At 60.6% G+C, this 17443-nt stretch overlaps 1 protein-coding gene across 1 annotated transcript in view; it reads right to left on the bottom strand.

Moving 5' to 3' along the window:
* Nucleotides 1–16628, bottom strand: part of LOC130263367 (metabotropic glutamate receptor 6-like) — an 18093-nt gene extending 1465 nt beyond the window's left edge. The window contains exons 1-6 of the mRNA XM_056510873.1: nucleotides 16338–16628; nucleotides 12773–12989; nucleotides 9502–9637; nucleotides 7703–7857; nucleotides 4702–4860; nucleotides 562–777 (exon numbers count right to left, since the gene is read on the bottom strand). Of these exons, the coding sequence (XP_056366848.1) occupies nucleotides 562–777; nucleotides 4702–4860; nucleotides 7703–7857; nucleotides 9502–9637; nucleotides 12773–12989; nucleotides 16338–16613 (1159 nt within the window). The 5' untranslated portion in view covers nucleotides 16614–16628. The remainder of the gene's footprint in view (nucleotides 1–561; nucleotides 778–4701; nucleotides 4861–7702; nucleotides 7858–9501; nucleotides 9638–12772; nucleotides 12990–16337) is intronic.
* Nucleotides 16629–17443: the final 815 nt, after the last annotated feature.

The following is a 17443-nucleotide window of genomic DNA, read 5'->3' as shown; positions in this document are numbered from 1 at the left end:
CCCACTCCATATCCCAGCTCCTTCCCAGTGCTCCCAGCTCCCTCCCAGTGCTCCCAGTGCCCCCACCCCATACCCCAGCTCCCTCCCAGTGCTCCTCCCCCATACCCCAGCCCCCTCCCAGTGCCCCCAGTTCCCTCCCAGTGCTCCCAGTGCCCCCACCCCATACCCCAGCCCCCTCACAGTGCCCCCAGCCCCCTCACAGTGCTCCCAGTGCCCCCCACCCCATACCCCAGCTCCCTCCCAGTGCTCCTCCCCCATACCCCAGCCCCCTCCCAGTGCTCCCAGCTCCCTCCCAGTGCTCCCAGTGCCTCCCACCCCATACCCCAGCTCCCTCCCAGTGATCCTCCCCCATACCCCAGCCCCCTCCCAGTGCTCCCAGTGCCCCCCACCCCATACCCCAGCCCTCTCCCCCCATACCCCAGCCCCCTCCCAGTGCTCCCAGTGCCCCCACCCCATATCCCAGCTCCCTTCCAGTGCCCCCCACCCCATATCCCAGCCCCCTCCCAGTACCCTCCCCCATACCCCAGCCCCCTCCCAGTGCCCCCAGCCCCCTCCCAGTGCTCCCAGTGCCCCCAGTACCGTTGAAGGCCACCCTGCGGATGTGGGTGAGCAGGCGGCGCCCGTCGGGGGGGTCCATGTGTGCGCAGAGCCCCCCGCCCGGGCACGCCTCGCCCAGCAGGGAGTGCAGCCCGTGCGCCATGGCCAGGACGGCGTCGATGACGAACTGCACCTTCCCCTCCTGCTCGTAGGGCGAGTCCCGCCCGATGCGCTCCCGGCCTGGGGACCCGAACCCCAAATCCTAAATCCCAAATCCTCCATGGACACCCCAAACCCGACAGGGACACCCCAAACCCGCCATGGCCAGAGCGGTGTCCATCACAAACTGCACCTTCCCCTCCTGCTCGTAGGGCGAGTCCCGCCCGATGCGCTCCCGGCCTGGGGACCCGAACCCCAAATACTAAATCCTAAATCCTCCACGGAAACCCCAAACCCGACAGGGACACCCCAAACCAAACAGGGACACCCCAAACCCGCCATAGACGCCCTAAACCCGCCATGGACACCCCAAACCCACCAGGGACACCCCAAACCTGCCACCGCAGCCCCAAACTCCCCCATGGACACCCCACAGAGGGGTCAGTCCCAAAAATTTGGATCCCTCTGGGGGTCTCAATGGGATCTCTGTGGGTTCTCTATGGGGTGTCTATGGGGGGGTCCCTTTGGGATCTCTTTGGGGTCCCTATGGGGCCTCTATGGGTCCCTATGGGTCTCTATGGGGTCTCTGGGGTCTCTATGGGTCCCTATGGGTGCCTATGCATCTCTATGGGGACTCTATGGGGTCTCTGTGGGTCCCTATGGGTCTCTATGGGTTTCGATGTGTCCCTATGGGTCAGTACCTGTGCACTTGCACACAGGGGTCTCTACGGGTCCCTATGGTCGCCATGGGGTACTCACCTGTGCACTTGCACATGGGGGTTTCTATGGGATCTCTATGTGTCCCTATGGGTCCCTAGGGTCTCTATGGGTCTCTTTGGGTCCCTATGGGGTCCCTATGGTCCCTATGTGTCTCTATGTGTCCCTATGGGGTCTCTATGGTCCCTATGTGTCCCTATGGGTCTCTATGTGTCCCCATGTGTCCCTATGGTCCCTATGTGTCCCCGTGGGGTACCCACCCGTGCACTTGCACATGGAGGTTTCTATGGGATCTCTATGGGGTCTCTATGTGTCCCTATGTGTCCCTATGGGGTCTCTATGGGTCCCTATGGGGTCTCTATGTGTCCCCATTTGTCCCTATGGTCCCTATAGGTCCCCGTGGGGTACCCACCCGTGCACTTGCACATGGGGGTTTCTATGGGATCTCTATGGGGTCCCTATGGTCCCTATGTGTCCCCATGTGTCCCTATGGGTCTCTATGGGTCCCCATGTGTCCCCATGTGTCCCTATGTGTCCCGTGGGGTACCCACCCCTGCACTTGCGCACGGGCGCCGCCCCGGCCCCCCCCGGGCTCTCTGTGGGGTCCCTATGGGGTCTATACGGGGTCTCCGGGGTCTCTATGGGTCTCTATGTGTCCCCATATGTCCCTATGTGTCCCTATGGGTCCCTATGTGTCCCTGTGGCCCCTATGTGTCCCCGTGGGGTACCCACCCGTGCACTTGCACATGGGGGTTTCTATGGGATCTCTATGGGGTCCCTATGTGTCCCTATGGGGTCCCTACAGGTCCCTATGGGTCTCTATGTGTCCCCATGGTCCCTATGTGTCCCCACGGGGTACCCACCCGTGCACTTGCGCACGGGCGCCGCCACGGCCCCCCCCGGGCTCTCTGTGGGGTCCCTATGGGGTCTATATGGGGTCTCCGGGGTCTCTATGGGTCTCTATGTGTCCGTGTGGTCCCTATGGGTCCCCATGGGGTGTCTATGGGTCCCCATGTGTCCCTATGGTCCCTATGTGTCCCCGTGGGGTACCCACCCGTGCACTTGCACATGGGGGTTTCTATGGGATCTCTATGGGTCTCTATGTGTCCCCATGTGTCCCTATGGGTCTCTATGGGTCCCCATGTGTCCCCATATGTCCCTATGTGTCCCTATGGGTCCCCATGTGTCCCTATGGTCCCTATAGGTCCCCGTGGGGTACCCACCCGTGCACTTGCACATGGGGGTTTCTATGGGATCTCTATGGGGTCTCTATGTGTCCCCATGTGTCCCTATGGGTCTCTATGGGTCCCCATGTGTCCCCATATGTCCCTATGTGTCCCTATGGGTCCCCATGTGTCCCTATGGTCCCTATAGGTCCCCGTGGGGTACCCACCCGTGCACTTGCACATGGGGGTTTCTATGGGATCTCTATGGGGTCTCTATGTGTCCCTACGGGGTCTCTATGGGTCTCTGTGTGTCCCTATGTGTCCCTATGGTCCCTATGTGTCCCGTGGGGTACCCACCCGTGCACTTGCGCACGGGCGCCGCCCCGGCACTCTGTGGGGTCCCTATGGGGTCTATATGGGGTCTCCGGGGTCTCTATGGGTCTCTATGTGTCCGTGTGGTCCCTATGGGTCCCCATGGGGTGTCTATGGGGATGTGTCCCCATGTGTCCCCATATGTCCCTATGTGTCCCCGTGGGGTACCCACCCGTGCACTTGCACATGGGGGTTTCTATGGGATCTCTATGGGTCTCTATGTGTCCCCATGTGTCCCTATGGGTCTCTATGGGTCCCCATGTGTCCCTATGGGTCCCTATGGGGTCTCTATGTGTCCCTATGGTCCCTATGGGTCCCTATGTGTCCCGTGGGGTACCCACCCGTGCACTTGTGCACGGGCGCTGCCCCGGCCCCCCCCGGGCTCTCTGTGGGGTCCCTATGGGGTCTATATGGGGTCTCCGGGGTCTCTATGGGTCCCCATGTGTCCCTATGTGTCCCTATGGGTCTCTATGTGTCCCCATGTGTCCCTATGGTCCCTATAGGTCCCCGTGGGGTACCCACCCGTGCACTTGCACATGGGGGTTTCTATGGGATCTCTATGGGGTCTCCGGGGTCTCTATGGGTCTCTATGTGTCCCTATGTGTCCCTATGGGTCTCTATGTGTCCCCATGTGTCCCTATGGTCCCTATAGGTCCCCGTGGGGTACTCACCTGTGCACTTGCACATGGGGGTTTCTATGGGATCTCTATGGGGTCTCTATGTGTCCCTATGGGGTGTCTATGGGTCCCTATGTGTCCCGTGGGGTACCCACCCGTGCACTTGCACATGGGGGCTTCTATGGGATCTCTATGGGTCTCTATGTGTCCCCATGTGTCCCCATGTGTCCCTATGGTCCCTATGTGTCCCGTGGGGTACCCACCCGTGCATTTGCACATGGGGGTTTCTATGGGACCTCTATGGGGTCCCTATGGTCCCTATGTGTCCCCATGGGTCTCTATGGGTCCCCATGTGTCCCTATGTGTCCCTATGGGGTCTCTATGGTCCCTATGTGTCCCTATGGGTCTCTATGTGTCCCCATGTGTCCCTATGGTCCCTATGTGTCCCGTGGGGTACCCACCCGTGCACTTGCACATGGGTCTATATGTGTCCCCATGTGTCCCCATGTGTCCCTATGGTCCCTATGTGTCCCGTGGGGTACCCACCCGTGCACTTGAGCACGGGCGCTGCCCCGGCCCCCCCCGGGCTCTCTGTGGGGATGGGTCCCCATGTGTCCCTATGTGTCCCTATGGGTCTCTATGGGTCCCTATGTGTCCCTATGGGGTCTCTATGGGTCCCCATGTGTCCCTATGTGTCCCTATGGGTCTCTATGTGTCCCCATGTGTCCCTATGGTCCCTATGTGTCCCCGTGGGGTACCCACCCGTGCACTTGCACATGGGGGTTTCTATGGGATCTCTATGGGGTCCCTATGTGTCCCCATGCGTCCCCATGTGTCCCCATGTGTCCCGTGGGGTACCCACCCGTGCACTTGCACATGGGGGTTTCTATGGGGTCTCTATGTGTCCCTATGTGTCCCTATGGTCCCTGTGTGTCCCGTGGGGTACCCACCCGTGCACTTGCACATGGGGGTTTCTATGGGATCTCTATGGGGTCCCTATGTGTCCCTATGGGGTCTCTATGGGATCTCTATGGGGTCCCTATGTGTCCCCATGTGTCCCTATGGGTCTCTATGGGGTCCCCATGTGTCCCTATGTGTCCCTATGGTCCCCATGCGTCCCGTGGGGTACCCACCCGTGCACTTGCGCACGGGCGCCGCCCCGGCCCCGGGCTCTGCGTGGGGCGCGCCGCCGTGGGGCAGCCGGCAGTTGAAATCGTCCTCCCAGAACTCGTGGAACCAGAGGTTGCGGCGGTTGTTCTCCAGCGAGCGCGACGTGAAGTACTCGTCAAACCCTGGGGCGGTTCATCCAGTGAGCCCCAGTTCATCCCAGTGAGCCACCAGTTCATCCCAGTAACCTCCCAGTTCATCCCAGTGAGCCCCAGTTCATCCCAGTGAGCCACCAGTTCATCCCAGTGAGCCCCCAGTTCATCCCAGTAACCTCCCAGTTCATCCCAGTGAGCCCCAGCTCATCCCAGTGAGCCCCAGTTCATCCCAGTAACCTCCCAGTTCATCCCAGTAACCCCCAGTTCATCCCAGTGAGCCCCCAGTTCATCCCAGTGACCTCCCTGTTCATCCCAGTGAGCCCCAGTTCATCCCAGTGAGCCCCAGTTCATCCCAGTGAGCCCCAGTTCATCCCAGTAAACCCCCAGTTCATCCCAGTAACCTCCCAGTTCATCCCAGTGAGCCCCCAGTTCATCCCAGTGAGCCCCAGTTCATCCCAGTAACCTCCCAGTTCATCCCAGTGAGCCCCAGTTCATCCCAGTGACCTCCCTGTTCATCCCAGTGAGCCCCAGTTCATCCCAGTAACCTCCCTGTTCATCCCAGTGAGCCCCAGTTCATCCCAGTAACCCCCAGTTCATCCCAGTGACCTCCCTGTTCATCCCAGTGAGCCCCAGTTCATCCCAGTGAGCCCCCAGTTCATCCCAGTGAGCCCCAGTTCATCCCAGTAACCTCCCTGTTCATCCCAGTGAGCTCCCAGTTTATCCCAGTAACTCCCCAGTCACTCCCAGTGAGCTCCCAGTTCATCCCAGTAACCCCCCAGTCCCACCCAGTGAGCCCCAGTTCATCCCAGTAACCCCCAGTTCATCCCAGTAAGCCTCCAGTCCATCCCAGTGAGCCCCCAGTTCATTCCAGTAACCCCCAGTTCATCCCAGTAACCCCCCAGTCCATCCCAGTGACCCCCAGTCCATCCCAGTAAACCCCCAGTTCATCCCAGTGAGCCCCAATTCATCCCAGTAACCCCCCAGTCCAGCTCAGTAACCCCCCAGTCCCTCCCAGTGAGCCCCCAGTCCCTCCCAGTAACTCTCCAGTCCCTCCCAGTAACCCCCTAGTCCATCCCACTAGCCTCTGAGTCCATCCCAGTCCCTCCCAGTGACCCCCAGTGCCCCCCAATCCCTCCCAGTGACCCCAATAGCCCCCCAGTCCCAGTGCCCGCCCAGTGCCCCAATTCCCCGCATTATCCCCCAGTGCTCCCAGTCCATCCCAGTGCTCCCAGTTTATCCCAGTGCTCCCAGTTGCTCACCAGGCACCGAGGCCCGTTTGGGCAGGATGGTGATGGCCCCCCCAGTGCTCCCAGTTTATCCCAGTGCTCCCAGTCGCTCACCTGGCACCGAGGCCCGTTTGGGCAGGATGGTGATGGCCCCCCAGTGCTCCCAGTTTATCCCAGTTTATCCCAGTGCTCCCAGTCGCTCACCAGGCACCGAGGCCCGTTTGGGTAGGATGGTGATGGCCCCCCCAGTGCTCCCAGTTTATCCCAGTTTATCCCAGTGCTCCCAGTTGCTCACCAGGCACCGAGGCCCGTTTGGGCAGGATGGTGATGGCCCCCCCAGTGCTCCCAGTTTACCCCAGTTTATCCCAGTTGCTCACCTGGCACCGAGGCCCGTTTGGGCAGGATGGTGATGGCCCCCCCAGTTTATCCCAGTTTATCCCAGTTTATCCCAGTTGCTCACCAGGCACCGAGGCCCGTTTGGGCAGGATGGTGATGGCCCCCCCAGTGCTCCCAGTTTATCCCAGTTTATCCCAGTGCTCCCAGTTGCTCACCTGGCACCGAGGCCCGTTTGGGCAGGATGGTGATGGCCCCCCCAGTGCTCCCAGTTTATCCCAGTGCTCCCAGGTTATCCCAGTTGCTCACCTGGCACCGAGGCCCGTTTGGGCAGGATGGTGATGGCCCCCCCAGTGCTCCCAGTTTATCCCAGTGCTCCCAGTTGCTCACCAGGCACCGAGGCCCGTTTGGGCAGGATGGTGATGGCCCCCCCCAGTGCTCCCAGTTTATCCCAGTGCTCCCAGTTGCTCACCTGGCACCGAGGCCCGTTTGGGCAGGATGGTGATGGCCCCCCAGTGCTCCCAGTTTATCCCAGTGCTCCCAGTCGCTCACCAGGCACCGAGGCCCGTTTGGGCAGGATGGTGATGGCCCCCCCAGTGCTCCCAGTTTATCCCAGTTTATCCCAGTGCTCCCAGTTGCTCACCTGGCACCGAGGCCCGTTTGGGCAGGATGGTGATGGCCCCCCCAGTGCTCCCAGTTTATCCCAGTTTATCCCAGTGCTCCCAGTCGCTCACCTGGCACCGAGGCCCGTTTGGGCAGGATGGTGATGGCCCCCCCAGTGCTCCCAGTTTATCCCAGTGCTCCCAGTCGCTCACCAGGCACCGAGGCCCGTTTGGGCAGGATGGTGATGGCCCCCCAGTGCTCCCAGTTTATCCCAGTGCTCCCAGTCGCTCACCAGGCACCGAGGCCCGTTTGGGCAGGATGGTGATGGCCCCCCCAGTGCTCCCAGTTTATCCCAGTTTATCCCAGTTGCTCACCAGGCACCGAGGCCCGTTTGGGCAGGATGGTGATGGCCCCCCCAGTGCTCCCAGTTTATCCCAGTTTATCCCAGTTGCTCACCAGGCACCGAGGCCCGTTTGGGCAGGATGGTGATGGCCCCCCCAGTGCTCCCAGTTTATCCCAGTTTATCCCAGTTGCTCACCTGGCACCGAGGCCCGTTTGGGCAGGATGGTGATGGCCCCCCCAGTGCTCCCAGTTTATCCCAGTGCTCCCAGTTTATCCCAGTGCTCCCAGTTGCTCACCAGGCACCGAGGCCCGTTTGGGCAGGATGGTGATGGCCCCCCCAGTGCTCCCAGTTTATCCCAGTTGCTCACCTGGCACCGAGGCCCGTTTGGGCAGGATGGTGATGGCCCCGCTCGCCGCCTCCTCCAGCCCCTGCACCGGCGCCATCTTGGCGCCCCAGCTGTCCGAGCCCACCCACGAGAAGTGGCCGGACAGGTTGGCCAGCGTGGCCGCCTCCAGCACGTGCCTGGGGACGGGAAACTGGGTGAACTGGGCGGACTGGGATGGACGACACACCCGCCTGCAGGACAGGATGCTGGGGAAACTGGGCAAACTGGGATGGACTGGGGGGTACTGGGCAATCTGGGCAAACTGGGGGGTGGTTGGATGGCCTGCAGCACCTGCCTGCAGGGAGGGGACACTGGGCAAACTGGGATGGACTGGGGGCTACTGGAAGAGGCTCAGGCTACTGAGAAGGATCAGGGGCTACTGGGATGAGGCTGAGGGCTACTGGGAGGGACTGGGGGCTACTGGGAGGGACTGGGGGCTACTGGGAGGGACTGGGGGCTACTGGGAGGGACTGGGGGTTACTGGGATTTACTAAAGCATTCGCCTGCAGGGACAGGACACTGGGCAAACTGGGATGGGCTGGGGCTATTGGGATGGACTGGGGTGGACTCCAGGCTACTGGAATGTACTAGGATGGACTGGGATGGACTGGGATGAACTGGAGGCTACTGGGATGGACTGGGATGAACTGGGGGGTACTGGGATGGAATACGGGCTGCTGGGATGGACTGGGATGGACTGGGGTGGACTGGGGGGTACTGGGATGGACTACAGCACCCGCCTGCAGACATGGCAAACTGGGCAAACTGGGATGGGCTGGGGGCTGCTGGGATGGAATAGAGGCTACTGGGATGGACTGCGGGCTACTGGGATCTGGCTGGGGGCTACTGGGGAGGGACTACAGGGTACTGGGAGGGATTCGGGCTACAGGGATGGACTGGGGAGCTACTGGGATGAACTGGGATGAACTGGGACGAACTCCAGCTGGTGAGGAGCACGGGGACGGGACCTGACTGGACTGGGATGAACTGGGATGAACTGGGACAAACTGGGACGACCTCTAGCAGGTGAGGAGCACGGGGAAGGGACCTGACTGGACTGGGATGAACTGGGATGAACTGGGACAAACTGGGATGAACTGGGACGAACTCCAGCTGGTGAGGAGCACGGGGAAGGGACCTGACTGAACTGGGATGAACTGGGATGAACTGGAATGAACTGGGACGACCTCTAGCAGGTGAGGAGCACGGGGAAGGGACCTGACTGGACTGGGATGAACTGGGATGAACTGGGACAAACTGGGACAAACTCCAGCAGGTGAGGAGCATGTGGAAGGGACCTGACTGGACTGGGATGAACTGGGACAAACTGGGATGGGGACAAGCTCCAGCAAGTGAGGAGCACTGGGAAGGGACCTGGACTGGGATGAACTGGGATGAACTGGGATGAACTGGAATGAACTGGAACAAACTGGGATGAACTGGGACAAGCTCCAGCAGGTGAGAAGCACGGGGAAGGGACCTGACTGGACTGGGATGAACTGGGACGAACTGGGATGAACTGGGACGAACTCCAGCAGGTGAGGAGCACGGTGAAGGGACCTGACTGGACTGGGATGAACTGGGATGAACTGGGACGAACTGGGACAAACTGGGATGAACTGGGACGAACTCCAGCAGGTGAGGAGCATGGGGAAGGGATCTGACTGGACTGGGATGAACTGGGACGAACTGGGACGAACTGCAGCGGCACTGGGCAGGGAGCGGGCAGGACCGGTGTGTTCCGGTGCGTTACTGGTGTGACTGGTTTGCACTGGTCTCACCGGATGTCGTCCTCGTTGGCGAACAGCACGACCCCGCGCGCCGTCGACGTCTCCATGAGGCGCCCGATGACCTTGGCGAACTCGCCCGGCTTCGGCTCCCGCGGGATCTTGATGGACTGGGCGATGCACAGGCCGCCTGCGCCAGCACGGACCAGTACGGACCAGTACGGACCAGTATGGACCGGTATGGACCAGTACGGATCAGTACGGACCAGTATGGAATGGTAGAGACCGGTACAAACCAGTATGGAACGGTATGGACCAGTACGGGCCAGTATGGACTGGTAAAGACCAGTACAGACCGGTACAGACCAGTACAGACCGGTACGGACCAGTACAGATCAGTACGGACCAGTACAGACCAGTACGGACCAGTACGGACCAGTATGGACCGGTATGGACCAGTACGGATCAGTACGGATCAGTATGGAATGGTATGGATCAGTATGGACTGGTATGGACTGGTATGGACGAGTACAGACCAGTACAGACCAGTACGGACCAGTACGGACCAGTATGGACCAGTATGGGCCAGTACGGATCAGTACGGACCAGTATGGAATGGTAGAGACCGGTACAGGCCAGTATGGAACGGTATGGACCAGTATGGACCAGTATGGACCGGCATGGACCAGTATGGACTGGTAAAGACCAGTACAGACCGGTACAGACCAGTAAAGACCAGTACAGATCAGTACGGACCAGTACGGACCAGTACGGACCAGTATGGACTGGTATGGGTGGATATGGGCCAGTACGGACTGGTAGAGACCGGTACAGACCAGTACAGACCGGTACAGACCAGTACAGACCGGTACAGACCAGTACAGATCAGTACGGACCAGTACAGACCGGTACGGACCAGTACAGATCAGTACGGACCACTATGGAATGGTACAGACCAGTACGGACCAGTATGGACTGGTATGGGTGGATATGGGCCAGTACGGACTGGTACAGACCGATAGTGACCAGTACTCCCACTATCATCCCAATACAATCCAGTACAACCCAGTACAACCCAGTATAACCCAGTACAACCCATATAGCCCCAGTACTCCCAATACATCCCATTACTGCCAGCACTCCCAGTACTCCCAGTATAACCCAGTACAACCCAATACAACCCAATATAACCCAATATAACCAAGTACAACCCAGTACAACTCAGTATAACCCAGTACAACCCAATATAGCCCCAGTACTCCCAATACATCCCATTACTCCCAGCACTCCCAGTACTCCCAGTATAACCCAGTATAAACCCAGTATAACCTCAGTACAACCCAATACAACCCAATATAACCAAGTACAACCCAGTACAACTCAGTATAACCCAGTATAACCCAGTATAACCAAATAAAGCTCCAGTACTCCCAATACAACCCAGTACAACTCAGTACAACCCAGTACAACTCAGTATAACCCAGTACTCCCAGTACAACCCAGTATAACCCAGTACAACCAGTATATCCCAGCACACCCAGTACTCCCAGTGCTCCCAGCACTCCCAGTACAACCCAATATAACCCAGTACTCCCAGTACAACCCAGTATAACCCAGTACAACCAGTATAACCCTGCACTCCCAGTACTCCCAGCATATCCCAGCACTCCCAGCACTCCCAGTATAACACATTACAACACAATACAAGCCAATATAACCCAGTATAACCCAGTACTCCCAATACATCCCAGCACTCCCAGCATATCCCAGCACTCCCAGCACTCCCGGTACTCCCAGTACAACCCAGCACCCCCCAGTACAACCCGATACAACCCAGTACAACTCAGAACAACCCAATACAACTCAGTACAACACAGTACAACCCAGTATAACCCAGTATAACCCAGTACAACCCAATGTAGCCCCAGTACTCCCATACACCCCAGTACAACTCAGTACAACCCAGTACAACTCAGTATAACACAGTACAACCCAGTATTACCCAGTATAACCCAATATAGCCCCAGTACAACCCAATACAACCCAGTACTCCCAGCACTCTCAGCGCTCCCATTACTCCCAGTACCCCCAGTACTCCCAGCACTCCCAGCACTCCCAGCACTCCCAGTACTCCCAGTACTCCCAGTACAACCCAGCACCCCCAGTACAACCCGATACAACCCAGTACAACTCAGTACAACCCAATACAACTCAGTATAACCCAGTATAACCCAGTATAACCCAGTATAACCCAATGTAGCTCCAGTACTCCCAATACAACCCAGTACAACTCAGTATAACACAGTACAACCCAGTATTACCCAGTACAACCCAGTACAACCCAATATTACCCAGTATAACCCAATATAGCCCCAGTACAACCCAATACAACCCAGTACTCCCAGCACTCCCAGCACTCCCAGCACTCCCAGTGCTCCCAGTACTCCCAGTATATCCCAGCACTCCCAGCACTCCCAGTACTCCCAGTACTCCCAGTATATCCCAGCACTCCCAGTACTCCCAGCACTCCCAGTACTCCCAGCACTCCCAGCACTCCCTGCACTCCCAGTACTCCCAGTGCTCCCAGTACTCCCAGCACTCCCAGTGCTCCCAGTACTCCCACTATATCCCAGCACTCCCAGCACTCCCAGCACTCCCAGTGCTCCCAGTGCTCCCAGTACTCCCAGCACTCTCAGCACTCCCAGCACTCTCAGCACTCCCAGTACTCCCAGCACTCCCAGCACTCCCAGCACTCCCAGCACTCCCAGTACTCCCAGTACTCCCAGTATATCCCAGCACTCCCAGCACATCCCAGCACTCCCAGCACTCCCAGCACTCCCAGTACTCCCAGCGCTCCCAGCACTCCCAGTACTCCCAGTACTCCCAGCACTCCCAGCACTCCCAGTACTCCCAGTACTCCCAGTACTCCCAGCGCTCCCAGTACTCCCAGTATAACCCAGCACTCCCAGTACTCCCAGCACTCCCAGTACTCCCAGCACTCCCAGTACTCCCAGTACTCCCAGTACTCCCAGCACTCCCAGCACTCACAGCACTCCCAGTGCTCCCAGTACTCCCAGCACTCCCAGTACTCCCAGCGCTCCCAGCACTCCCAGCGCTCCCAGTGCTCCCAGCACTCTCAGCACTCCCAGTACTCCCAGCACTCCCAGCGCTCCCAGTACTCCCAGCACTCCCAGTACTCCCAGTATTCCCAGCACTCCCAGCACTCCCAGTACTCCCAGTACTCCCAGCACTCCCAGTACTCCCAGCACTCCCAGTACCCCCAGTGCTCCCAGTACTCCCAGTTTAACCCCCTCCGCGCCCTCACCGGCCTCCCGCGAGCTCTGCACGAAGGCCTCAACGCCGCTCTCGCCGTAGTTGCCCTCGGAGGCCAGCGTGCTGACGTAGCTCCAGCCCAGCGCCCGCACCACGGCCACCATGGCCTGCGCCTGGTACGAGTCCGGCGGCACCACCCGCGAGAAGAACTCGTAACGGCCGGGGTCCGACAGCTCGGGGGCCGTGGAGGCGTAGCTGATCTGGGGGATCTGGGGACATTGGGGATATTGGGGACATGTCAGGGACATTGTGACATTGGGGACATTGGGGACATTGGGGCATGTCAGGGATATTGGGGACACTGGGGGCATTGGGGACACTGGGGACACACAGGGGTCAGACAGCTCGGGGGCCGTGGAGGCGTAGCTGATCTGGGGGATCTGGGGACACGGGGACATTGGGGACATGTCAGGGACAGAGAGACATTGGGGACATTGGGGACATTGGGGCATGTCAGGGATATTGGGGACACTGGGGGCATTGGGGACACTGGGGACACACAGGGGTCCGACAGCTCGGGGGCCGTGGAGGCATAGCTGATCTGGGGGATCTGGGGACACGGGGATATTGGGGACATGCCAGGGACATCGGGGACATGCCAGGGACATTGTGACATTGGGGACATTGGGGACACACAGGGGTCCGACAGCTCGGGGGCCGTGGAGGCGTAGCTGATCTGGGGGATCTGGGGACATGGGGACATTGGGGACATGTCAGGGACATTGTGACATTGGGGACATTTGGGACATTGGGGACATTGGGGACACTGGGGACACTGGGGGCATTGGGGACATTGGGGACACACAGGGGTCCGACAGCTCGGGGGCCGTGGAGGCGTAGCTGATCTGGGGGATCTGGGGACATGGGGACATTGGGGACATTGGGGACATTGTGGACATTGGGGACATTGGGGACACTGGGGGCATTGGGGACATTGGGGACACACAGGGGTCCGACAGCTCGGGGGCTGTGGAGGCGTAGCTGATCTGGGGGATCTGGGGACACGGGGGATATTGTCACATTGGGGACATTGGGGACATTGGGGACATGCTAGAGAAAGAGGGACATCAGGGACATTGAGGGAATTTGAACATTGGGGGAATTGGGACATTGGGGACATTGTGACATTGGGGACATGTCAGGGACATTGGGGACACACAGGGGTCCGACAGCTCAGGGGCCGTGGAGGCGTAGCTGATCTGGGGGATCTGGGGACACTGGGGACATTGGGGACATGTCAGGGACATTGTGACATTGGGGACATTGGGGACATTGGGGCATGTCAGGGACATTGGGGACACTGTGGGCATTGGGGACATGGGGACACACAGGGGTCCGACAGCTCCGGGGCCGTGGAGGCATAGCTGATCTGGGGGATCTGGGGACATTGGGGACATTGGGGACACTGGGGACACTGGGGAGATTGGAGACATTGGGGACATTTGGGACATTGGGACATTGGGGACATGTCAGGGACAGTGTGGGGCTGTTGATGTAGGAGGGGTCCGGGGGACACTGGGGACATTGGGGACACTGGGGACATCATGGACATATCAGGGACACTGGGGACATTGGGGAGAGGGGGGGCAGAGGGGACATCAGGGACAGAGGGGACATCGAGGACTCGCAGGGGGAGCCCCGGGGGACACCTAGGGGACCTGGCACGGTGGGACCCCCCCCCTCCCTGTCGCTGTCCCTGTCGCTGTCCCTGTCCCTAATCCCCCCTAATCCCCCCGGGCCATTTGCTGCCGTCCCAGGGGATTGTGGGTAACACCCGGGGGGAGGGGGGAAGGTTCTGGAAGGGACCCGGGGGGGGGAGGGGACACAGAGGGGGACCAGGTGTCCAGGCCCCCCCCCTCACAGGGGACACCGTGAGGACACTGAGGACAGCGCTGTCCCTTGTCCCCTCAGTGTCCCCCCAGCCAAAACAGTGCCACGTTCCCCCAAATGTCCCCAACATCCCCCAATGTCCCCAACATCCCCTCCCCAATGTCCCCAACACCCCAGTGTCCCCAACACCCCAGTGTCCCAAACACCCCCAGTGTCCCAAACACCCCCCAATGTCCCCAACACCCCAGTGTCCCCAACACCCCCAATGTCCCCAACATCCCCTCCCCAATGTTCCCAGCACCCCCAGTGTCCCCAACACCCCCCCAATGTCCCCAACACCCCCGTGTCCCCAACACCCCCAGTGACCACAAAGAGCTGCTGGACATCGGCCACCGTGATGGGCACAGAGAGGGCAGTGGCGCCAGTGACACCCATGTCCCCTCGGTGTCCCCTCGGTGTCCCCCATACCCAGTGTCCCTTCATGTCCCCAAAGCCCCCAAATGTCCCCAACGCCCCCAAACAACCCCAAACTCACCACAAACAGCCGCAGCACATTGGCCACCATGATGGACACCAAACTAGCCAAAGCCCCAATGACCTGTGTCCCCAGTGTCCCTCCATGTCCCTAAAACCTCTTCATGTCCCCAATGTCCCTCCATGTCCCCAAACCCCCCCAAAACCCCCCCAAACCCACTGCAAACAGCCGCAGCACGTTGGCCACCATGATGGACACCGAGCTGGCCGAAGCCTCAATGACCCCTCTGTGTCCCCAGTGTCCCTCCATGTCCCCAATGTCCCTCCATGTCCCTAACACCTCTTCATGTCCCCAGTGTCCCCAATGTCCCCAGTGTCCCTCCATGCCCCCCATGTCCCCAAACCCCCCCAAACCCACCGCAAACAGCCGCAGCACGTTGGCCACCATGATGGACACCGAGCTGGCCGAGGTACCAATGTCCCGTGTCCCCAATGTCCCCACTGTCCCTCCATGTCCCCCATTCCCAATGTCCCCTCCATGTCCCCAATGTCCCCAAACCCCCCCAAACCCACCGCAAACAGCCGCAGCACGTTGGCCACCATGATGGACACCGAGCTGGCCGAAGCCCCGATGACCCCTCTGTGTCCCCAGTGTCCCTCCATGTCCCCAATGTCCCTCCATGTCCCTAACACCTCTTCATGTCCCCAGTGTCCCCAATGTCCCCAATGTCCCTCCATGCCCCAATGTCCCCAAACCCCCCCAGAACCCACCGCAAACAGCCGCAGCACGTTGGCCACCATGATGGACACGGAGCTGGCCGAGGTACCAATGTCCCGTGTCCCCAATGTCCCCACTGTCCCTCCATGTCCCCCATTCCCAATGTCCCCTCCATGTCCCCAATGTCCCCAAACACCCCCAAACCTACCGCAAACAGCCGCAGCACATTGGCCACCATGATGGACACCGAGCTGGCCAAGGCACCAATGTCCCTTTCATGTCCCCAAGGTCCCCAGTTTCCCCATACCCTTCCATGTCCCCCATTCCCAGTGTCCCTCCATGTCCCCAATGTCCCCAAACCCCCCCAAACCCACCGCAAACAGCCGCAGCACGTTGGCCACCATGATGGACACGGAGCTGGCCGAAGCCCCGATGACCCCTCTGTGTCCCCAGTGTCCCTCCTTGTCCCCAATGTCCCCAGTGTCCCCAGTGTCCCTCCATGCCCCCCACGTCCCCAAACCCCCCCAGAACCCACCGCAAACAGCCGCAGCACGTTGGCCACCATGATGGACACGGAGCTGGCCGAAGCCCCGATGACGCCCACCAGGCGCTCGGGCGGGGGCCGGCGCGGCGCGGAGCCGTCGGGGCAGCTGCCCTCGCCTCCCTCGGGGGGCAGCAGGCTGCGCACGAAGCTCAGCGCCTGCTCCAGCGCGTACGTGTCCCGCGAGCAGGTGTCCAGGATCCGGGCGCCCAGCGTCAGGTTGGGCAGCACGCGTGGGTCGCCGTTGACGCGGTCCAGCGCGTACAGCATCGCCTCCAGCCGGTGGATTCCCTTCTCCTTCTTGACCGGCCCGCACGGAACCCCGGCCGGGCCGCGGGCGTGCACCGGGAACAGCCCCCCCAGAGTCAGGTCGCCCTCCAGGCGGATGGCGTGGGGCTGGGTGGGCGCCGGGGGGCAGCGGCTTGGGGGGCAGAGGGAGAGCAGGGCGGCCAGTAGGGTGGTCAGTAGGGTGGTCAGCGTGGCGGGTAGGGGTGGCATGGTGGGCTGTGGGGGGGGAAAAAAAAAGGGGGTTAGGGGGTGATGGGGGGTAGTGGTGGCTCGCTGTGGGGCAGGGGTGGCTCGCTGTGGGGCAGGGTGGGTGCCAAGGGGGCACAGGGACAGCAGCGGGGGACCCCTATGGGGCAGGGTGGGTGCCAGGGGGGCACAGGGACAGTGGGGGTGGCACCCCATGGGGCAGGAGTGGCTTCCTATGGGGCAGAGGTGGCTCCCTATGGGGCAGAGGTGGCTCCCTATGGGGCAGGGGTAGCTTCCTGTGGGGTAGTGGTGGCTCGCTGTGGGGCAGGGTGGGTGCCAGGGGGGCACAGGGACAGTGGGGGTGGCACTCCATAGGGCAGGGGTGGCTCGCTATGGGGCCGGGTGGGTGCCAAGGGGGCACAGGGACAGCAAGGTGGGGGCCCTATGGGGCAGGGTGGGTGCCAGGAGGGCACAGGGACAGTGGGGGTGGCACCCCATGGGGCAGGGGTGGCTCGTTGTGGGTTAGGGGAGCACAGGGACAGTGGGGGTGGCACTCCATAGGGCAGGGGTGGCTCGCTATGGGGCAGGGTGGGTGCCAAGGGGGCACAGGGACAGCAGGGGGGGAC

Source organism: Oenanthe melanoleuca, chromosome 25 (genome assembly GCF_029582105.1).
Source record: "Oenanthe melanoleuca isolate GR-GAL-2019-014 chromosome 25, OMel1.0, whole genome shotgun sequence".
Taxonomy (NCBI): Eukaryota; Metazoa; Chordata; class Aves; order Passeriformes; family Muscicapidae; genus Oenanthe; species Oenanthe melanoleuca.
This window is presented reverse-complemented; position numbering and strand designations above follow the sequence as displayed.